The sequence below is a fragment of the Sminthopsis crassicaudata genome, chromosome 2, assembly GCF_048593235.1.
Source record: "Sminthopsis crassicaudata isolate SCR6 chromosome 2, ASM4859323v1, whole genome shotgun sequence".
NCBI lineage: Eukaryota > Metazoa > Chordata > Mammalia > Dasyuromorphia > Dasyuridae > Sminthopsis > Sminthopsis crassicaudata.
Window position 1 is genome coordinate 435,827,720 of NC_133618.1, and position 24,886 is coordinate 435,852,605.

The 24,886-nt window shown below is 38.2% G+C and overlaps 1 protein-coding gene across 1 annotated transcript in view; it reads right to left on the reverse strand.

Moving 5' to 3' along the window:
* The window catches only part of COL23A1 (collagen type XXIII alpha 1 chain), a 471,275-nt gene extending 452,589 nt beyond the window's left edge, over positions 1 to 18,686 (reverse strand). Inside the window, exon 1 of the mRNA XM_074292316.1 lies at positions 18,038 to 18,686. Coding sequence (XP_074148417.1) covers positions 18,038 to 18,331 — 294 coding nt within the window. The 5' untranslated portion in view covers positions 18,332 to 18,686. The remainder of the gene's footprint in view (positions 1 to 18,037) is intronic.
* Positions 18,687 to 24,886: the final 6,200 nt, after the last annotated feature.

A 24,886-nucleotide genomic window follows, 5' to 3' on the forward strand; every position in this document is an offset into this window, starting at 1 on the left:
TGTATTGTATACAATACTCACTTGATAAATGTTTGCATAAAAAACAAAATATTAAATTGGATTGAATTATAGTCTTCAAGATGAGCCAGGTAAATAAGATAACTGATCTTGCAAATCTTTCAGCACTAAAGAAATGTTAGCTATTGTTACCATTATCGTTATCACACATCCCCAATCAAACTCTCTACTTCCATTTTATTATCTTGTCTCCCCTACTCCCATCATCACCACAACACCTAGAGCTCTCTCCTGGAAACACAAGTGCATAGTAAATGGTTGTCATGTGCCTGAGTAGATAAGATTTATCTATATTTCAAGGCTTAGCTACAATTCCAGGAAACCTTATTTGACACATACATGACCTGATCCTGATCTGACTCATTCCTTGTCTCTTATTTTATACCCATCATACTTTTTTTGGCATATTTAATTGGGAGAGTTTTGTCTCCCAAACTAGACTATGATTTACCATGGTGGCAAGAATGTTTCTCTTAGGATGTATTCTGATGGAAGTGGAAATATTCAACATAAAGAAGATCCAACTCACTTCCAGTTGATCAATGATGGACAGAAATAACTATACCCAGAGAAGGAACACTGGGAAGCGAATGTAAATTGTTAGCACTACTGTCTATCTACCCAGGTTACTTATACCTTCAGAAGCTAATAATTAATGTGCAACAAGAAAATGGTATTTACACACATATATTGTATCTAGGTTATATTGTAACACATGTAAAATGTATGGGATTACCTGTCATGGGGGGGGGGAGGGAGTGGAGGGGATAATTTGGAAAAATGAATTTAAAAAAAAATGGAACAAATAATACCTGTGGCATATGACTACTATGAGGAGCAAATGAGATTGTGTATGTAAGATTTGTGTATATAAGATAAGTGTATGTAACTTTGCAAATTATTACTTTGTTCTCAGCTGTTTCAGTGGAATTCTGATAAAAATGATCCTGGGACAAAAAAAAAAAAAAAAGAAAAGAAAAGAAAAGAAAAGAATGTTTCTCTTAAATTTATGGTGTTCTATTTCAAACTCTACACCAGGGGTTTTCAAACTATCCTGAGGGCCAGATGGGGCCCGCTGAGGACGTTTATGCTGCGGCCTGCTGGGTTATGGCAAATGGGTTGAGGGGCGGAGACAAGTGTGAGCTTTTGTTTTTACTATAGTCCAGCCCTCCCACAGTCTGAGGGACAGTGAACTGGCCCCCTAACTAAAAAGTTTGAGGACCACTGCTCTACACTCTTTCCCCATCTCAGCCACCTTTCCCTTCCATTTACCTGTTTATCTCATCCAAAATTCAACACTTCTTAAACACATTGGATGGAATTATGTTTTGTGTGACTTCATATGTATATGGGTATATTTCTTCCCATAGGCCCTATGTTGGATTCAAGCTAGGCTCCCTGGAGGAGTTAGTGTTAGAACTAGGCCAATAATTTCAGACCAAATTTAGGGGGCAAGTAAGCTTCATCAGTCTCCTGGCTCCCCATAAACTCATTGGCCTGCAGCTATCTTCTGGGCATAAACTCTTTAGTACCAGCTGAGTTGGACCTCAGACCCCATCATATTATATCATTAAACACCTTTTATGTGCCAGGCTCTCTGCTAAGAGCTGGAGATACAAAAAAAGAGTATCTGCTCTCAAGAGCATATACCCATTCAGCATTCAGAGTCCTTAGAATTTGGCCCCTCTTAACCTTGCCAGTCTTCTAACACCTTACTCCCCACCACAGATGTAGATCTAGTGAACTGGCCTCTCCTGGCTATTCCTCAAACAAGACACTCCATCCCTCTGCTCCAAGCATTTCTTCTGGCTATCCACCCTGCCTGAAACACTCTCTGCTCTACTCTCACTACTGACCTCTCTGGTTGCCTTTAAGTTCAAACTAAAACCCACCTTTTACAGGATTCCTGTCTCTCTTAATCCCAATGCTCTACCTCTTTCAAGTATTTCCTATTTATCCTATATATAGCTTGCTTAGTATCTATTTGTTTGCATGTTTTCACCCCCAATATATCGTGCCCTACCTGAGGGACTATATTTTCCCTCTTTTTGAATCCTCATTGCTTATCCCGGTGCTTGGTAAGTAGTAGACACGGATGGTGCAGCAGAGCACCTGGCCTAGAATCAAAGGAGATCTGAATTCAAATTCAGCCTCAAATACTTATTAGTTGTGTCGCTCTGGGCAAATAACTTAACCCTGTTTGCCTCAGTTTCCTCATCTGTAAAATGAGCTGGAGAAGTAAATGGGAATCCATTTCAGTAACTTTGCCAAGAATACCTCAAAAGTCAAACTACAATGACGGAAACAAAAATTCACTAATTAAATCACATTTGGCAGGCTATTATTATCATCTTGATCTCAGCCTTACTTTGAATTGAAGCAGACCTTCCTCACCAAAACTCCTCCTCCAAAACCCACATCCCAAACCAGCAACCAAGAGCTTCTAAGTGAATTCTTGGGTTGGTCCCAGAGAAATCCTTCATTCATACTAACCCATAATGGGACTTAACTGGAGATTAACTAGAGATGTTGAAAAGATGCATAACTCACCTTTTTTTCTATTGTGCTCCCATATTCTAAAACAGAGTTTATGTATCTTTTTAAAAAATAATAATCATTCAGCCTTTCCGATTGAGGTTGCACAATTCCTTTTGGAAGGAAGTGCTCCACATTACAAGGACTGAGTAAACGATCTCTTATTAACCAAAGAATTTGCTGCTAAAGAAATGAATGGTGTTTAGCCATCACTATCACATCTAGGCTACCCTACTAGGAAAGGGCTTTATCAGGACTGATAGGGAACACAAATTTCCTGACTTACCTTTCAGTTAAAAAATGTTTTGTTGCTACTTAAGCAGTCTTTCTTTAACAGAGGTATCATCACCCAATTTAATGTGTTTTGTTTCTATCATCTTCTCTTTGATTCACATGCTTATTAGCAAAACTTAGAAGACATTTAAATCAGAAACTCAATCCCACAATCTGTCTAGTTATTTGGGTTTTTTTCTTGTAAACATGATTGGAAAAAGCTTCCTGTGATGAAACATCTCCTGACAGAGAGATGATGGATTAATCTGGGGCATGGAACACCTATTTGGGGTCATCTGGGAATTAGCTTTGCCTAATTATCCTTATTTGTTAACAGGGGTCTGTTTTACTTTTGGGGGGAGAGGGAGAAAAATGCTTGATAAGTGGGGAAAAAATACAAGAAACGTTTCCTCTCTTTTCCATACATCTATCCAAAGATCTGGCCCTGTTCCTTCCAGCTGCAAACAATGTGTCCCTAAATTTCCATATGCAAACAAGACAGTATTTCCCAAGAGAAAATACAGGCGGAACCTCTGAGAAAACATCCAAAATTCTGGAAAAGATCCTTTCCTAAAGTTTTTCAGAAGTAAAGCAGTAAGGGCCACACGCTTGAGCTTTCTTGGTGGGATCATTTCAGAATAAAAGAGAGATGGGTCAAGAGGAGATGGAAAAGATTACTAAAAAGAAAGATACTTTTAACTTAACAACTTCTTAAAGACTTGAAAGCAGTTGCATCTGTAGCAGAAGTGGCTGGCATAATGTTATTATCTCTGGCTAAGACAAAACCCATACATAAAAGATACTATCCTAGCCCTGGTTGCTGAATAGAATTGGCCTCTTAAAGGGACCTAATCTAGCGGAAGCTTCCTTATTTTATATCTGAGTCCCAGAAGCCATCTGATTTGCCCACAAATGCCAAGAGTAAAAAAAAAAAAAAAGCAGAATCACAGCCTCTGCCTCTATAACCAGTGCTTCTGTCAGTAAAGCACACTACCTTGTCTTTCTCTGTCTGGCTTCAATGTCTTTATCTTGTTGGAAGAAGCCCCCTCTTTCTAGGGAGTTCTGCTCTCCTAAGACCAGAGAAGTAGCAATGGCTGTGACTTCAAAAAACACCTGAGCACAGTTAAGAACCTTCAAGCCACAGTCACTTGGACTAAATGAAGAAGCTACAACCAGATCTTTGATTCAAATAACTCACATCATGAAGAGACTGAAAACCAGCCAGCTATCTCTCTTTCCATCTAATTATTCATCTATCCATTCTTCTCTGGGAAGAAGGAGCTCTGAAATTTAAAATTAAGAACATCACTGATTAAAAAGCCAGGAGAAAATTGGCAGGTATAGAAACCAAGAAGTTTTCCCTACCAAATGCACTTTTGGGAGTTAAATTTCTAGTTCCAACCAATTTTCTCAACTTAATTCCACATAAAATTATTCAATTAGATTCCACCAGATAACCTACTAATCTACCAAATTTACCAGATGGTTCCCTTTCTGGTTCTACCCTCATACATCACCAATTATGTCCCAGTCGCTAGGAAAGATTCTCTTTCCATATCTGTCTGTTAGAAATTTTCACTTCTTGCCTAGACCCGGATTGGAAATCATCCTCATTCCATGAAAACTGCATTGACATGTTCCTTTAACCCAGATCCTATTCTCCAATCTCATTCCATTCTACATATTGACCAATTCTAATTCATAATATTATACATCTATTAGTCTTGGACTTGATTATAAACTTCATGAGGGCAGGGTCTGCATCATTTTTTCATAGTTGTAGCAACTCAATGATCTAGCATTCATAGCATTGAATTGCATGATCTCAGAACCTCAGAGCTGGAAGGGGTCTCAGAGACTAATAGAAACTATTACTGAGCAGTAGAAATACCATCCATAAGTTCCCCAAGGAACTCTTCTGTGACTGAAGAAGGGAGAAGACAGAATTCCACTTCACAAGTGAGGAAGGTAGAGTGGGCAGATCATCCTGAGAAAAAACCTGAAGAGCCTGAAGGCTACATTAGCACTTTCCTAGGGGTTTTTCCTGAACTCTAAAGCTTTCTCTGAGAAGATTGAGAGTGAAGGTGATGCTACTGCAGTAATAATAATCTTTCTGACTTTCCTAGTGCTTTCTAAAAAGCATTTCCCTTACACATCATGCCATGAAGCACAGAGTTTCAAGGTTCAAAAAAACCAAATTACTTTTTCAATCACTCCAGGGGTGCACAGTGGAATGAAATGAATAGATGTGGTATCAAAGGACTTGGATTAGAAGCCTCCTTCTATTACTTACCCCTTAACAGTGGAGGCTGAATCAGGAATGGTGGAATCTAAGTGAATTGTGCTCTCAAATAGAAATATTTTCCTTGTTTAGTAATTTTTTTTGCACTGTGGAAACTACTTCACCATCCTATGCACTTTTAATGATGGCAGGGCTTACCAATGATTAAAGGTTCCACATCTTGCAGAATGGCCTTCCAGCTGCTACATGGGAATGAATATTTTCCAGGGACCTTGAAGGATAAGAAGTACTGGTGGATTGTGGAAGCCAGCTCCCCTGAGTCTTGAGCAGATCACAGGGGGTTTCTGCTGGTCAGCTCTCTTATGGGGGAAAGTCTAACTTCATTCAAATGCCTAGAGCACCTTTTCCTTCAACCTACCCCCAAACCACTATCCACCCCACCACTACTCCCAACCCCAAGGAGAATAAATCTTGATATATTTGGGAAAGATGCTCCCCAGTAAGGTGGAGACTTTCTGAAAAGTCAAAAGACTTTTTTCCCTTCCTTTTCTTTGTTGAATTTTGGAAGCTAGGGAGAGAGGAGAGAAAAGAGAGTGTGCCAAGCGGTAATTGGAAGGAAATTTTTTTTGGATTTAGAGCCAGGAAGTAAGGGAGTGTGGGGAGTGAGGGGGAGAGGGGAGAGAAGAAGGAGGGGTAAGGGGGAACGCCGCTATTATTTATACTTCAGCTCACGCTGTGGCTTGGGCTTCAGAAATAGACGTCTTTATTAAAATGTATACAGTAGAGTAGTTCTGACAGATGACAAACTGCTGGGGATGGGGAGCCCAGTTACACTCAGCTCAAAGTTATACTTTGTTTGAATATATATAGGCGGGGGGTAGCGAAGGGAGACATCTGTACTTTACCCTGCTCTCCCAAAGAGTATTTTCTGCTCCTCAGGCTGATTAGTCTGGACAATGAAAGGCTAAGAGGCAACAATCGATCCATTGTCAAGGGGAGAATGTCCAGCTCTGTATGTAACAACTAAATATTGCTTTAATCCGCGCATTAAAATATTTACTACAGTACGAAAATTACGCGCTGCGGCTGCCGCTGAGGAGTGCCCCCTTTGTTCCCGCCTCGCCTCCCTCCAGGTACTAGTTAGTGCAGGAAAGCCTGCCAGGGCCAGACAGCATCAGAGCCTCCCTAGTGGTTTCTTTCTTTCTTTCTTTTTAAAACAGTTCGGGGAGGGTTTTTGTTTTTGTTTATTTTTGGTACAGATCTGTGATGCCTTCAAGGCAAACTGCTTCCTCCTGGCAATGCAAATTGAAGCCCCCGAGAGAGCAGTCATTTATATAGAGTTGCCTAAGCTTAAATGACAAGTCCAGGGTCATACAGCCTGTATGTGTCAGGAGCAGGATTTCAATCCAAGGCTTCTTAACTCTGAGGCTGACTCTACCTCTCACGAAATGCGACCTCCCGTTTAGTTTCTGTTCATCACACCCAGATGGCTCGTTTTTATCCCGCGTTTAGCACAGTGTCTGGATCAGAGTAAGCATTTAGTAAATATTTATTGACTGAATGACCGTTTCAATTTGGCCATTTTCCTACAGCCACTGAGAGACGGGGTGATGGATAGGAATCCAAGATATCAGGCAGTTCCTTAAAGAGTCAAAAGATTATAGATAGAATTGAAGGGCTGGAAGAGACATGAAACATCCAACCCCTCCATCCTTCATTTTTACAGATGAGCAAATTGAGGCCCAGACATGAAGTTTCCTTCTGTGGTTACACAAGTCATTTCCTTGAAGAGCTAAGATGGAAATCCAAAATTTCTCTTGGCTGAATCCTCAGCTGTGCTAGCTGGATTTCCATGGAGAAATACCCAATGAACCCAATCTGAAGACCTTAAAGTAGGTTAGAGAAGGCACACTGAAAAGGGTGAATAGAACTTTGCAGTGTAGCAGAGAGATAGCTTGTTATTATTGTTTAGTCATTTTCAGCCCTGCTTTTCATGACCCCATTTGGGATTTTCTTGGCAAAGACATGGGAGCAATTTGCTGTTTCTTCTCCAATTTATTAAAGCTAAGGAAACTGAGGCAAACAGGGCTAAGTGATTTACTTAGGATCAAAAAGCTAGTAAGAGTTTGAAGCTGGATTTGAATTCAGCTCTTCCTAACTCCAGACTTGATTTCCTATAACTATATGACCTAGCTGCCCCTTTTGAAAGACTGCTAAAACAATTTAATTTAATAAGTATTTATTAAGTACCTACAATGTACTGGTTCTGCCACACATTGCAGTGTGACTTCAGAAAGGTAACAACTTTTCATAGTCTCTATAAAATATTTGTCTAGTTGAACTCTCAGGTCCCTTCCAGCCTCTACAACAATTAATTCAAATGACACATTTTTTACCAAGTTGCCATAGGGGAGGAGGAGAACGCATATTAACTTTAGCTACTGCCACTTGACCTCTGAGTGACCTTGGACAAATCATCTAACCTATCAGAGTCTCAGTTTCCTTACCTATAAAATAGGGAAGGTAGAAAAATTGTGTAGAAATTGTGACATATGAATTGAATATTACTACACCATAAGGATTGATGACTATGAAGAATACAGAGAAACACTAGAAAATATTTGAACTTATGCAAAGCAAAATAAGCAGAATCAAGAAAGTAACATGCCCAATGATCACAACAATGTAATTGGAAAGAATAACAATAAAGCCTTGAAGTTATATAACTGGCCTAGTTTGTTCCTCTCCACTCCACAAGAGAGATGAGAAATATATCCCTCTCTCTCTTCTTTTGAAAAAATGGAAGACTAGGGGTATAGAACATTTTATATACTGTCAGACTCAGTTGACATGTTGATTAACTTTGTTGAACTGAGATTCCCAATGCCCTCCTATTTTTTAATCCTTTGTTAGAAAAAAAAAGTCTCTTTGATAAGGAGAAGGATATATTTGGAAATGGAAGAATTTATAAAAACAAAATAACAATGACATTTTAATTTTTAAAAGTATCTATTACATTAGATAACCTCTCTATCTCTAAATCTCTGGTTCTATAACCAAAACATTAAATTGGAGAGTGAATAGACAAGGACTTATTTTTTAAAAAAGTAGAATCTTTTTGAAAATGTAGACGTCTCACAAAAATAATAACCAGAAGCCTCACCTTCCAGTTGGAGGGAAATAAGGATATGTACATTGTGATAATTTGTCTAGCTAGCAAAGCCAGAGTTTTTGTCTATGCTGACCAGAAACTGCTTCTAGAATTCCACCTTCATTATAAACCAGTGTTGTAAACAAAAAATCAGAACTGACAAACCTTATGTTATCCAGATTCCTCTTTCCTCTGTTTCACAAAGTTTAAAGGTACAGCCCTTTACATCCATTCATATTAAATGCTTCGACAAGTCTTTCCATCTGTTTGGAACTCAATTACTTGGTCTCCTTATATTGGCGGCTTCCCTCAGTCAACATCTGAACAGTCACAATAGCAACTTCCCACACTCCACTAACCCCAGCACGGGGCTTTTCAGCTTCAGTCCCAAGACTGTGTACATTTCCCATCAAAAGGCATTCACTAAAGAATAGACAGTAAGAGAACTAACTGCCATTCTGAGTAACCAGTCTCCTGCCCATTGGGATATACCCAAAGAGTGAGCCATTCAACCATAAGCTCCATCTTTTCCTTAAGTATCCAGCCTGGAGGCCCCCAGAACCACCCTGTTTTAAGGATGAAAAAGTCTCCTTCTTAGAATTCTTGTGGGGCTCAAACAAGATCCCCAAGGCATGTTGCCAACTTACAAGTGGAATATAAAGATCACATTATTATTACCATTAGTCTTCTCATCTTATTCAGTAGAGTTCTAATAGAAACAATCTTGGAACAGATCACTATCTCTGTCTTTTATAATTAGTGTTTTATGGACTATTGCACAAGTAGATTTGTTTGGCAGTTGAGTGATAGAAAGTAAACTTGAAAAAAGGGACTGTTGTTTCATCTTTGTATCTCCTGCATCTAGCTTTATGTTTGGCATATAATAGGTGCTTAATAAATGCTGCTTTTTAATTGATTAAATAAAGCACTAAAATTTCAGCTCATCTTCTGTAGGATCATTGAAAGCATCTTCACTATAACTCCAGTAACAGAGAGTATGAGGAGAATGATTGATCTTTTTCCTCATCCTCTTACTATGATTTTGATTTCTTCAAGTGAATATCTATATTTTTCCAACCCATGCAAATCAGAGATGACAAATGTTTTGCTAGTGGTCATCAAAATGCAATTCAAAAGTTTTTTTTTTTTTTAATTAATCAGCATTTTATCTGGAAGATTGTGGGCAACAAAAGCTTAGTCTGTGATGATGCTCTGTCCTAGGACAGTTTAAGATTTGAGCCCTCTGGGTTATTTTGAGACATATTTGTAGGGTGGGGATTTCATTGTCAATCCATGAAAGACATCATGTTTCTGATGTATGATACTAGTCTCTAGATCATATCTTGCTGTATTTGGTAGGTGAAATTATTTTATTAATGATATTATTTTTTGTCACTGAATCATTTCAATCATGTCCGACTATCACAGAAAATTTTCCTTAGCAGAAATACTAGAATAATGCCATTTCCTTCTCTAGCTCATTTTACAAATAAGGAAACTGAGGCTGACAGAGTTAAGTAACTTGGCCAGAGTCATAGTTAGTAAGAGTCGGAGGCTAGATTAAATTCAGGATTTTCTGGCTTCCAGACCTGCATTCTATCCAATAAGCCACTTAGTTGCATCTAATACTATTATTATGTTATTATTACTACTACTACAATTATTATTATTAGCATCTGACTGCCAAAGCTTTGGCCACAACACTTGATTCAATTTAGCTAGCATACATTTAATATGTATCTATGGTATCCAAAGCCCTAGTCTAGTGAAATAAAGGGGGGGAAAGATACAGTCTCTGTCCTGGAAGACCTTACAGCTTCTAAGCAGAAGTTAGACCATTGGGTAAACAGTGACAAGTAAAAGAACACTGATTTGGGAATCAGACCCATGCCTTGGTCCCAATTTTTCCCAGATGTCTGCTCCCTGCATGGCCTTGGACCATTATCTAACCTTCTTGGGCCTCAGTTTCCTTATCTGCAACAACAACAAAAAAAAAAGTTGGCTTAGGTGACCTCTGAGATGCTGTCTACCTCTGAATTTCTGACCTTCCAACCTCAGAATTTGAGGTCTCATGTGACTGGTTGTGTTGACTGGTTTTTCTTACCTGAAATAGAATTCTAGACTTGGTGTCAGGGAGAGCAAAGTTCAGATACTGCCCTTAACATGACTAGTTATGTGACCCATCTTTAATATAGCTATAGTAAACGCTGCATAGCACCTATTTCAGGATTCTTATGAGACTCAAATGATGTCAGATGTTTTGCAAACCTTTAAATATGATGTTAGTCACTATTGTTATTACTTGTTACAAGGGGGAGCAGAGTAAATCATGAAGCTGATATATAAATAAAACTAAAAAAAATCAAATATGTGTCTCTAACAATCTTTTTCCTCTACTTTTTTTTTTTTTTTTTTATCAGGAATCAGAAGGGGAAACAGTGCAGCAGGAATACTGTGACTTCTAACTTAAAAGAGTTAGGCTCAAATTCTGATTAGTTCACTTTCCATATGCATAATTTAGGCAGTGTCTGCCTTTTTTTGGGCCTCAGTTTCCTTTTCTATAAAATGAGGTTAGCCTAGATTGTCATAAGGACCTTTTCAGCTCTGGCATTCTGTATTTCTCTTGTTAATTGAAAATCTATCTTTGAACTATGGAGACTGAATGTGAATCAAAGTATAGTATTTTCTTCTTGTTTTATTTGCTTTTTTTTCCCTCATGCTTTTTTCCCCTTTTGGTCTGGTTTTTCTTGTACAACATGACAATCATGGAAATATATTTTAAAGTATTTAACCTATATCAGATTCCTTGCTGTCTTAGGAAAGGGGAAAATAAGGGAAGAAAGGAGAAAAAATTGGAAAAAAAAACAAAAAACTATTGAGGAAAAAAAAAAAAAAGAAAATCTACCTCTAGTTAGCATTAACAGCTTTCTAGGCTGAAAAGCCCCAGAATTGTTCCCAGCAAGAGCTGACTTAGGGGAGGAAGGGTTGAAAGAACAACAAAGTCCTTCTAGCCCTAGTAATAGGCTCTTCAGAGTCAGATTGAAGAGTTTCAAAAATGTGTTGGCTAAAGACTTTTTCACTACCCCTAGTATAATTATGACTTTTAGAATTATCTGTTGAACTGAATTAAATTGTTGCTTTTTAACTCATATTATTCAAAAGTAAATAATTATTCTTTTTCAATAAAAGACAGACCAAATTTGAGAATATAATAGCTAGAGCCAGACTTTAAACATAGGGAAGACCAATTTCTATCATCACAATTATTGCTATTCACATTTGTATCATGCTTTTAGAAATACAAAATGCTGTTCTCACAGTACTACTGCGAGGTTAGTATCATCATCATCATTCTATAGATAAGGAAACGGAGGCTTGGAGAGATTAAGTAACTTCTTAAGGGTTGCATTGGTAATGTGATGGCTCTATGATCTCACTGGTGTAGGTCCTCCCTCAAGGTTACTGGAACTGACTCCAAGACCTTACTTTTACACTCCACCATCCTCCCCTGTGGCTATTAGAGGATCAAGAAGTGATTTTTGAATGGATAGATGAATGAAAGAGTGAGTTGAATCAAGTTTAAAAGCCATCTAGAAGCTTTTGATCACTTCTAAAACTTTGTCCTGCTAGCATTTTTAACTGACTAAAGAGACAATACAAAGCAATTATAAAATCTTCAGGTAGACCATATTTACAATAAATGCAAAAGATGAATCTATATAGCTAATGGGCTGTAGGAAATGTTAAATATAGTACAAGCAATATTATTTGAAGAGTAACTGTGAATGACTAAGCTTTTTCTGAGTGATATGAATATTCAAATCAACAAGAAGGATTTAAGAAAGATGCTATCTACCTCCAGAGAAAGAACTGAAATGAAAAATTATGTACTGTATGGTTCCACATATATATTTGTATCAAATGTTGGCCATCTCTAATGCGAGGCTGGGAGAGAGAGAGACAATTAGGAATTCAAAATGTAATGTAATAACAACAAAAATTCTTGAAGACATGATACAAAAATTTCTTGACATTGGGGGAAATTGCTTCAGAGTGAAAGCAGTGACTGTGGTCAAGAATAGATTTGAATACACTGAAACATTAGGTCAGGCATGAAAAGCAAGTGGAGACATTTCTCTTCTTTCTTCAAACTAAAACTGGCCATGGCCAAGCCAAATTCAGTGATCCATTAAATAATGGTTACCAGCCCTGACTTCCCTGGTCATGAGACAGCAGTGAGATATGGCATGCAAAAAAGCACTTAGTCTTCTATCCAGCCCAACCCATAAGAAAGGCATAACTTCCAGGAATGGGGAGGTGACAAGTTCTACCATATTCCACTCAATTTTATCTAGAATATTATGTTCATTTATGAGAGCCACAGTTTAAACTGATTAGCATAAGCTAGAGAGGATCCTGGGAGGGATAACCAAGAGAAGAATGAAAGGTCTTAGATCAAAGGGTCAGCTGAAGATTAGATATGATTAGGCTAGATATAGATATGATTAGGCTAGAGAAGAGAAGACTGGACAAAGCTGAAAGCCATCTTCAAGAATTTTTGTTGGTCTTATTACATTTTGAGTTCCTTGTTGTCTCTCTCCCCTTCCAATCCCTTAGAGAAAGCTAACATTTGAAAAGATACATATGTGGATTTATACAGTGCATATTTCCATCTATCAATTTGTTCTCTGGAGGTGGATGGTACCTTCCTTGGTAAGTCCTCCATAATTGATTTGAATATTCATCTTACACAGAATAGCTTAGTCACTCAGTTATTCTTTGAATAATATTGCTGTTACTGTATCCAGAGTTCTCTTGGTTCTGCTCATTCCATTCTTCATTATTTTATGCAGGTCTCCATTTTTTCTAAAATCATGGAACTCATCATTTAATATATAGAAAAGTAGTATTCCATTACAATCAAATACCACAACTTGTTTAGTCATACTCCAACTAATGGGTATCCCTTTGATTTCCAGTTCGTTGCCATCCCACAAAGAGAGCTGCTCTACATATCTTAGAATATATAAGCTCTTTTCTTTTTTCCTTAATCACTTTGGGAAACAGACCTAATAATGGTATTATTCGGTCAAAGAATATGTACAGTTTTACAAGTCTTTAAGGTCTTCAAAACTTCTAAGAACTATCATGTAAAGGAGGTATTATACTTTCCCATTCTCTCTTACCTTCCCCCAGTTAATTATTTCCTATTTATCTTGTTAATAACTTGTCTTTTATATATGTTTGCATATTATCTCCCTCATTAAAATATAAGCTCCTCAGGGGTACGGATTAGCTTTTGCTTCTTTTTGAATCTCTGGTTTGAAACTTAATCCAGTGCCTGGCATATAGTAAGTGTTTGATAAATGTTTATTGATCAATTGTTCATCCAGAAAGGGCGAAACTGGGAGCAAATTAGGAAAGTTGCAAAGGGATCAATTCAGTCTAGATGTTAGGAAAAGATTCTGAAAAAAATCAAGCTATTCATAAAAGGCATGGATTGTTTGTTGAGATAGTTTCCCTCTTTCTGGAGGCCTTCAAGCTGAAGATGGATGACCATCTTGTCTGCAATGTTGTACAGGGGATTAGCAGTGTGACTGAACAAGTCACTTAATCCCTCAATCTTGGTTGCCTCATCTATAAAAAGGGGTTATCAATATTGATCTCCTAGGAGTATTGGAAAGATAGTACCTTGTATTCCCAGGGAGAATTGGATTAAAAGACTAAGGTCCTTTCCAACTTTCATATTTGGTGTTTCCTGTAACTGGTCTCAGTTTTAGTAGTCCGGCATCCTCCCCCTCATCCTTGATCCACTGTCTCTCTTACAAACTAAGAATGTATACTTTTTAGAAGTCATCTTGCAAATCATTTTTTGAAATCAGTTAAAAAATAACTACTAATAATAATTCCCCATTTCTCTAGGACCTTTTGGTTTACCAAGTGTTCTTCTTATACCCCTCTGAGTTAGGTAGGGCAAGAATTATAAATTCTACATCATAGATGAGATTTAAAGAGATGAGTTCAGTGTCCACTAGTTAGTGTTTGAGCCTAGATTTGAGTTCACACTCCTTTGACTATTTCCACCATACCTCACTGTGACCCTTACATGATTACCACAGCTATTTCCAAAATGCTTTGGAAAATAACATGTGACTGCATATGGTCCATGGCAGAACATATATCTGGGGCTGAGCAGACTAGACAGGAACTCTGAAAACTAGATCCATCTTGGATAGATTATTCAACCTTAATTCATGTATCTTCTTAGCACTCAATTAGTTGTTACATTAATGTAAAGTTATATTTATGTAACATTATTAAAATGTATCTTTCTAACCTAGAGTCAGAAGATATGAGTTCAAATTCTGATGAGCCCAAATGTATGGATTTAAGAAAGGAAGAAATACAGAAGAGTAGCAATGTTGACTGAGGGGCTTGCTTCTGCTGCTAATTATTTATCTATAAAATGAGAGGGCTTGAATAAAATTCAGCCAATCAATTACCATTTATGTGCCAGACAATGAGGATAAAGGGACAACAAGACAACCCTTTTCCTCAAAGAGATAACATACTAGAAGATGGAAGTTCTCTATAAAGACCTTTGCCTCTATGTCTATAATAGGCTTTTGAGATCAAAAATTTCTCCAAAACAGGGTCCCAGGATTCAGTCTTTTCTCCATCTCTACACAATTCTGGTTCAGCCCAGATGTATCTCCAACCATAATTCTTAGCTGGTTTTTCAAAAATAATCTTGATCATCCCTCAGGATAAACATCACCTTTTACATGCCCAGACATTTTCATCCAGAAATTCTACTGCTAGTGATATACCCCAAGGAGAGCAGAGACAGTAAGAAAGGATTTATCTACTCAAAAATATGTAAAACAGCACTTTTGTGGTATAAAAGAGCAAGAAATAATATAGAGAACCATTAACTGGAGGAATGGATAAACTATAGCACATGAATGTAAATAGAATATTACTATACCATCAGAAATTATGAATATGAAAAATTTAGAAATACATTGGATCACATATAAACTGATTCAATATGAAGAAAGTAGAAAGAAGAAATGCTGAAAATAGTATCTGTAATGATGACAATGCTACTAGAACTATTTTTTAAAAATACCCCAAACCTGTATGCTATTTAATTTTAATGGCCAAAGTTGGCATTGAAAAGAAACATGAGAACATACTTCTGTCTCTTCTTTGCAGAGATGGGATTTTAGAGAGTGTGGAAAATTATATACAATGTCAGACTGTTGGTTAGTTTTACTCAATCTTTCCTCTCCACTTTCTTTTTTATTCTATTACAAGGAATGGCAAGGAAAAAGGATATAATTGGAAATGAAAGTGATATGAAAACAAAATATATCAATAAAAATTTCAACAAATTTTAAAAATCATTAAATTTCATCCATTCTCCAGTTATTGCTACTCATACTTCTAGAAACCTAAGAGTGTTCTGGAAGGAAGAACTCTGGCCTATGACCTCCATTTCTACCTTCACTACCTCCAAGGGAGGTCACTCTCAGACCTTGATGCCAATTGAAGGATTCCTCATTTGTATTTGCATCTTCAATGCTTGATCCTGAGCTTAACAAATTCTCCTATATCATTCTAACCTCCTCTCCTTTCTCTCCTCCCAGTACTTCCCGCCTAAGCTTGGGCTTCGTACTTTTCGCTCATACTTTTCATCTTCCCACTTCATTACCCTTGTTTTAGCTTCCCATATTACCTTATAAAAGAACAAGGGAACACCTTCTACCCTTCAATCTCTTTCTATCTTGTCCTTCCCAAGATCTCTCCCTTGTATTAACATAGAACCCTGGCTAACTCCTACAGTCTTCCTTCTCTATTTCTGTTCCCAAACTGCCACATTCTGCTAAAGGAAGTTACAAAATGGCTTTGACCAGGTCCAGGCAAATTTCTGTCGTCTAACTTGAGCTGGGCCCTCACTGCTACATTGCAATCTATCTCTGATTGACATCCTAAGATACTCACTCCAGCAGCTGTTTCAAACTATTTCTTCTCTCCTCAAGAGCCCAGCTGTACTCTCCTTCCCAAAGATACCATCCCGACAATTATGCCTTTGAACCCATGCCTTCTCTTAACCGCAGGACTTCTCATCTCCAATCCTTCTATTCTCTACTAGTTCCTTTCTTTCTCTCTAGAGAGAGGTTAGAAAACTTGTTTTTTAATTTATAAAAAGTCAGCTACTGAGGATTCAGGTTCTAATCCTGGCTCTGACTCTTCAGAAAGTTATGCAATCTCTCCAGGCTTCAGTTTGCTCATCTGTAAAATGAGAATGTTGAACTAGATGGTCTCTAAGGAAAGTCCCAATATACAAAATCCAGTATTCATAGCATACCATCCTTCATACAACTACCCAAGTAATCTTCACAATAAACAGTTCTGATCAGACTCGATTTACTCCTCTGAAGGTCTTGTTCAAAGACCTTCAGGATCTCTATTCCCCATAGGATAAAATAATAAAATTCTCAACCTAGTATTTAAATCCTTCTATCCTCTGACTGCAATCTGCTTTTCCAGTCTTTGCTGTTGGGTTCATAATCCATTTCCAGGTTTTCTTGGCAAAGTACTAAAGTGGTTTGCCATTTCTTTCCCCTGCACATTTTACTGATGAGGAGACTGAGGCAAGCAGGTATGACTTGCTCAGGGTCACACAGTGTCCACTTTCTTTCTTTCCAGTTTTTCCCAACTCATTTGTCACTTCCTCCAGGAAGCACTTTGTGATGCTGCCTGTCCAGCTTTAGTCTTATTAAGTATTGATTCTAAACAAACCTAAACTCTTTGTCCCTACACCCCCTGGTGTTTTCTTGGCCTTGAACCTTAGTTCTAAATGTTTTCTATGACTAAAATGTCCTTTCTACTCTTCTTTGCCAGCTGATTTCTTATGCATCCTTTATAGCCCAATCAAAATAAAACCTCTTTTAGGAAATCTTCCTTAATCTCCCAGAGATACTTTTTTTTTTTAAACATAGCACCAGTTGTTTTACACCTCTCTGACATACTAAACATGAGATATGAGATACAGCTATCTATGTCTAAGTCTTAAATTCCCCCAATAAACTGAAAGATCCAGGTGAGTGGGAACCCTTTTAAGTGAACTATATAAAATTCTAGTGCAGGCCTAGCCTAGTGCTCTGAACATAATTAATGCTCAATACTTGCTTATTATACCGTTTTTTTTAATCTGTCTGTTGAAGCCTAGCGCAGTATCTTTCTTAGGACATAGGTCTTGAATTCCCCAGTCCTTCTCTCCTAATAGCTCCTAGTTCTTCACGCCCGGGAAGGTTTTCTCCTTTCTCTGAGAAGATGCTGCTTCTGGAAAAGGTCAAGGCTATTTCCATGCCAAGAAGGAGGGATGGGGGTAGTCCTCGATTCGCTCTCACTGCCAGAGGGGGCAGACCCCGGTACTAGAACCCAGGCTTCTCACTTCCTCACTGCCCCACAAAGATCCGAGGAACCTGTCCCAGCAAAGAGGAAGCTGACAAAGCACAGCTGCGACACCTAGGTTCTAGTCCCAATTCCCTGTACGCCTCTGGATAACTCGGTTTCCCCATTTATAAAATGCCACCCCATCCCCCAGACGGTAGCCAAGATCCCATCCAGCCCTAAGATACCCTGGCTCCCAGAGTCTAGATCCCCATTCCGGGGCAGCCACAGGATGCTAGACCCCTTCTCCCGCCTCTAGTAAGGACCGCGCTGGGGAAGCCCCGCTCCCCCCCGCTCCCCCAAACTTCCAGAGAAGGAGCTCCTGGTCCTCCTTCGGGACTCCAAGCGGGACTCACCTCCTTCAGGAGCCTGTCCAGGTAGGGCTCGGCCCAGGAGATGAGGGCGCCGGATGCCTCGGGGGGCCCCCGACCTCCATGCTGCTGCCGCTGCAGCTCCTCTTCGAGCGCGGACACCCTGCCCTGCAGCTCGGACGCCTGGGCGCTCAGTAGCAGGCAGGCGGCCACCGAGCCCAGGGACAGCAGCAGGCAGAGCGCGCTCAGCACCAGCGCCGCCGCGCCGCCGCCCCACGCGGGACACGCGGGAGCCCCCGCGGGGCTGGCTCTCCGGGATCCCGGCTCCCACGCGCCCATCGAGCTGGGGGGGGCCAGGGGACGGGACTCGGTAGCTGGCAAGAGGGCAGGGCGCGGGGCGACGTTACTGAGGGTTGGCTCTGCTCCGGCGGGGCGCCCTAGGCGATGGGGATGGTATTGGGGGTGGAGGGCTCGCCTTGGAGCATTCCCCCAAGTGCCGAAGTTTTCTGCGATCACTGCCCAGACCTCCGGGAGCCCAGGAAAGAGCGGGGACCATCCGCTATCAGGGTGAAGAGCCACTGGGCTTTACAGGGGGACTCGCTACGCCCTCCTACCCAACTACTCAGCGGCCACTTTCGGCAGTTTCCTCTATGCAAATAAACCCTGCCCGAAAAGGAGCCCGGAACCACCCAGGGGAGGGGCGGCCGGGGCCGGGCCGCTGCGGGGAGGCTGGGTTGGTTCAGAACGCGTTACCCTCTTTACTTCCCTCTGCTCCCCCCTCCCTTGTGTCTCTCTCCCCCCTGCTCGCCAAAGGATGGGGTGCCTGGATCTGAAAGCTAAGCGCTTAAGGGCTCGTCGCCTTCTTTCGGGCTTCCGAGATGAAGGGAAAGGCTGGGAACTGACTGCCCTGAGCTTCGGTGATGGAGAAAATATTGGCTAGATAAGTAGTGAGACTCTCTCCACCCCAGTTTCAAACCCCGTGGAAGACTGAGGGTGTATTCAGTCCAATATAGACATGTGTTAAAGTCAACTCAGGTCTATCATTCAAGGGCTTCTCTGCCTCTTTTCCAGCTGTCTGATTAAACTTTCTTTGCAAATGCAAAATTGTTTGCAATCACCTACTCTCCTAAAACTTTATTCGAAACGCAGAAGATAGAGGGCTTTCGCGCCCCCTTGTGGTGATGGAAATGTGACCCAGAAGATAGAACTAACGGCAAGAACGCTAGGAACACCTTTACAAGTAATAAATGGCAGGTCACCCTTATATGATGATGCTTTATCTCTTTTTGAGATTGATACTTCAGATGTTATGACCCCTATTTTATTTTTAATCAAATATTTTTATTTTCAAAATATATACATGGTTAATTTTCAGCATTCATCCTTACAAAATCTTGTGTTCTAAATTTTTCCCTCCCTTTCCCTCACCCCTTCCCCTAAACAGCAAGTAATCTATGTTAAACATGTGCAATTCTTCTATACTTGTCTCCGCAGATATATATGAATGCTTTATCTTTACAAAGTGGCTTGAGAATATTATCATTTTTGGTCCTCTCAGCAATCATGAAAGCAGGTACTGCAAGTATCACAATTTTACAAATGAGGAATAGGGTTAAAAATTCTAAATGACTTTCAGAATTTGTGAGTGATTGAACTTGTGCCTTCTGCCTGAAAATTCAGGGCTCTTCCCATTGTGTATAGATCATACCACATGGATAGCCAATGAACCACAGTCCTTATGCATAAGAATTTACCTCCCAAATCAAGATCGAGTTTGTTTTTAGTGAAAATGATAATCTAATCATTACATAGGTCTAATGTGTAATGTTGCAATTAATATTCTAAGATTTCAGAGCTAGAAGTTACCTTGAGATCATCTGTTCAACCTACTCATTTTACAAAATTAGAGGCCCAGAGAAGGGAAGTGATTTACCGTGACTTACCAAAGGTCAGGTTGATTGGATTAAGTACCCAGGTCTCCTGACTTCCTGCATTCTTTCCATTTGCTTCCAAATTTTTTAAATTGTTAATTTAAAATTATTCCATATTTAATCTCTTTTCTGTAACTCAAACCAGCCAACTTGAATTATTGAGTAGCCTTCACGTTTTAAAAACATATATTCAACTAACATGTAATACACCTTAAGCTTTATATGAATTACTTTTTTTACAGCAATTATAAAATATGTATTACAAGCATTATTTATCAACTTAGAAAACTAAAGCTCAGAGATTAGAACAAAGGTTACAACAGCTAGGTGGCACAGTGGATAGAGTCCCAAGTCTGGAGTCAAGAAGACTCATCTTCCTGAGTTCAATTCTGGCTTCAGATACTCACTAGTTGTGGAACTCTGGGCAAGTCACAACCCTGTTTGTCTCAGTTTTTTCATTTGTAAAATGAGCTGGAGAAGGAAATGGCCAAGAAAATCCTAAATGAGGTCATAAAAAATCAGATACGACTGATCAAATAATGTAGGAAACGTTAACTTTTAGAGAGGGATTTCCAGAAGGCACAACGGAAGAAAACAGAATAGACTTGGAATGACTAGAATTAAAGTGATTTGGGATGGGAGAGGGAAGATATGGGGGAATCTAGTCGGACTCATGGGAATCAAGGGAATAAGGGAATTATCTGAGATCCTACTTCTAGAAGTCATTAACAATAAGAAGCTTAATTCTTAGGTACTCTGGTTTCAGTTGTTTCTTGTATGATGCAGTGAAGCAGAGCAAAGTAGGTAGGGACTGTGTAGTGTCCCAGCAGTCCTGAAGTTGTCTTATCTAGTCTTGTGCAAGTGATAATAAGAAAGGGCTGCAATCTTGTTAAGGTCTTAGGATAGAGTAAGTTACAGTCTGAGGACAATCAGATCCTTATAGGGGAGTCTCCAAACCCAGTCTTTAAGCACAATTAGAGTTGGAGCATTCACTTTCAACCATCAAATAACTGTACTGGCTTCTGCTGGGGGCATAATTGACTTAGTGGAGTTAATGGCAGGAAATAAACTTTATAGGTACCCAAATTCCTTTTATTTGGATAACTAAAATGTTTCAAGTGGTATGGTTGTGAGGTGTATAAAATTTTACTTTTGATAGATGAGGATTAGGACAGAGACATGAAGGACATGAGATATGAAATGATTCAGGAAAGAAGAAAAAAAAAAAAAAAAAAAAAGGAAACCAGAGTCTTCTACAGTACTTAGAAAAAGATTCATGAAGGAGATATTGAATGTAGAAATGAATTCTCAAGAGGGAAGTCTAGGTAAGCTCTACCTGGATGGGAATAGCTTATTTAGGTCATCATGGAATGGGAAGTAGGTAATAAATCAAGATAGCCATACACATAGCCTTGAAAAACAGGCAATGGTATTTAGGATACAACTGTCTCCTTCATGAGGCTAGTCAGGGTTCAAAGAACATGATCCCTAGTGTATCAAGTTTAAAAAATTATATATCAGCAATAAAATTTAATCTCCTTTACTATTCCTTAAGATAGCCAAAGGAAGACATCAATTCATGTTCTTTTATGAGTAAGCTAAGCAATTAAATCAAGATGGCATGCTCAGGAGGAGTATTTTATCCTATGAAAACTTTTCCATTGACTGAAATACTCTAGGGAATCATTTATCTAAACTATCTCATAATAAAAAGTATTTAATTTGACCATATCCTATTCACAAATCTATTATCTTCTTGATTTTGTTTTTCTAAGGATTGCTCCAACTACATATGATAGTAACTACTCAAATAAGGCTTCAGCATTTAATCCTGTAGAACTTGAGATGACAGGGCATATCAAATTCTCACCTATCCTTCCATTTGATGAAAATGACCCTCTAACACAGAAACTATATATCCTAGTGGCCCAAGGGAAAATTTCAAGGAGACATTTTGCATAGGGAATTATTGGGGAAGGAAATGGAAGCAACTGTCACAACACACATAGAGATTGGACCTATCAGTTAACTGGTAACAAAATCAATTTATGATAACTATTCAATATTGCAGAGTCAGGTACCTGAGACTGCCTGTCATATTACTGAATCAAATTACCTGAAAAATGCTAAATTTCAATTTTTAGGCCTGAACAATTTCAAAATATCTAAATATTTACAAATAGAAAAATCACATTTCAAGTAAAATATATTTTCAAGTATATATATTTGTAAGGAGGGGTAGGGAAAGCATTCTCCCCCTTTACTACAATTTCCTCATTTTAGACTTACCACTGAGCATTTTACTTTATAGGATCCATCTATAATCATTCTTTGCATAAACACTGTGGCTCTCTTATAAATGCTTTGGAAAATTTTTATACCCCCAAGTTTCTTACAATCTTTTAAGAGGAAGTTCTTTTTGTTTCTATTAACTTTCACATCTTTCCATCTATTCCATACTCAATTACAGGGTGTGAGTAATAAAATTATATGTTCCATATGCTAGGAATTCTAATTATAAATTGTATAGATTTAATGCAAATAAAATGCATCAAGCTATAGTCAATAATTCTGCAGCAATAAGGCAACTATTCAAATTCAGAAAGATTAAAAGAAAATTTCATGAAACACACATAGGTTACCATTTTGTATTCCATGTATCTTATTCAGGTTCATTCTTAAATGCTTTTTTTTTAAAAGTTTCTGGTTAATAGCTATACTTTGTGATCTTGATGATCAAGGCTCATAAACAGCCCTTAGTCATTTTCTTCTGAATATCTGCAGTGTTTTCAGAGCTGCGATTAAGTTCCCCAATGATTCTCCTCACATGACTGCTAGGATTTTTCTTTTGAGACTTGGTCTCAGTAGTCTACTCAATTTTCTTTATGAATCTCCACTGCTCACACTGAAAGTGCTTCAATTAGTTTTTTTGTTTTGTTTTGTTTTTAAGAAAAACCTCTGATAGAGAAAACTTGGAAACTTTCTTGAGACAGATCCACACACTTTTCCTCCAAATTACTAAGGTTTGCACTAAGTTAAAACAGATACCTTGAAGATAACTGGCAAAATAGGTCTACTGCTAAAACTGATGATTGTTCATGAATAATGAAAACTTTTAAGTTTGAAAAAAGGGAAATTGCAATTAACTGGTATTTTGTTAAAAAGGCAGGGGAATGCAAGTTTATCTGTGCTCAGAACCAGGAAGGAAACACAAATAGCTGAACAGCCTAAATAACTGAGTCTACTAAAGTCCACATAAAATGCCTTCAGTTTATTTGTCCTCCTTTACATGTGTTGTTTTCCAGCCTATAGGAAAGTAGAAACAGCTAATTGGAGTCATGGGAGAGAGTCAGATCTGAGAGAAATGGTGTGGTGAGATATACTGAGCAAAAAGTGACATCCGACAGTAAAGATACAAAAAACAAAAAACAAAACAAATTTAAAAAAGATAGCAAATATCAAAACAGTTTATCAATCTACATAGCAAGAACACTATTCAAGGTCTTCTGTCATAATGGCATAGAGAAAATTGAGTAATGATAGTATGGTCAATATTTTCTATAGACTAATTTTTATCATTAATTCCTTGAAACCCTTCCTACTCATTTTACTATTAGTGGAAAAAAGGATGACTTCTCTGCTGAGTAGTTTAAAACATCCATATAATATAGAAAACTCATATTTGTAAATAGTAAAATTCTTTAATTAAGTTGACCTTAAAAAACTCAAACCCCAACATTTACATATGGTCTTTAATTCAACTCATTGTACTTAAATATTACTCCATGCAAGTGCAGTTAATTACATCTGAAATAACTAGGCCCACAGGGCTTCAGCTTCAATGTTCGAAGTTTTGTGGGTTTAAAGTTAGACCATGATTCTTAAGCCTAGTTTCAGCCCTTTAATTAGCTATGATTTTTTCCCTTAATTGCAACATTTAAAACCAAACAAAAAACCTAGGAAAAGGGACTGAGTGTTAGGAAAAGAAATAAAAATATATAGTAGACATTATTTTGATAGTCAAAACTGAGTTTCTATAAAAAATTAACTAGTTTGCAAGTAATATGCACTTAAGAGAAAATAAAAACAAAAAGGGAATTAGCAAATGAGAAATTGATTTTAAAAAAGACCATTTCAAAAAACAAAGTGACTCAAACTGCTGTCTACATATTTTCAAGATTTCCTGATTTCTGGGGCTCAAGCCAATTTTAAACTATGCTTAGACTAAAAACACATTAATATGAAGAAAAAGTTCAATTATAGTTTGAGCACTTAAGCTTATCTGAAAAGAACAGTGATCAGAATGCTAAAAAAATTTTCCCTTACCCCAGGACTAAGTAAAGGCGGCCAATTAGATCCAAATAGCCCATTGAATTATTGTTGAATTTTCACATGGCAAACTTTGCCAGCCTAGAAAGCACCCTCCCAATAATCACTAGTGAAGCAGGTATTCCAAGTAATATTCCCATTTTTAAGATAAGGAAGATGAGACTTTCAGTGTGCTTAATATGGCAGACCATGGATTTAAATTCATGTTCCCTGACTCCCAATTACATTGTTTTTTCTTCCTACTGCACTACCCTGGCATACACCAAGTAAATATTGTAAATTTTCTATTAGCTATTCTAATTGTAGGGGTATTTCAACTCCAGTTTTATGTTTGATAGTTTCTTCAATGACTCTCAAGTTTTAATTTTCACTAACTTTGGTATACTTCCAAAAGAAAATTATAATGTAAGTTTGATTGTGTTTTGGTCCACATCTAGAAACAAAGAGGCAGCTAATAGTTTCCCATGGAGAAATAATGCAATTTTTAATAAAGATGAAATTTGGTTACGGATGTCTTAAGTCTATATTTTACCAAATTTCTACTTCAGGAATAAGGATAATGCCAATGAAATCCAAATAATACAGTCGACTTATTCTAGTCAATAATTCCCCCTCCCCACCTTCAAAATACACA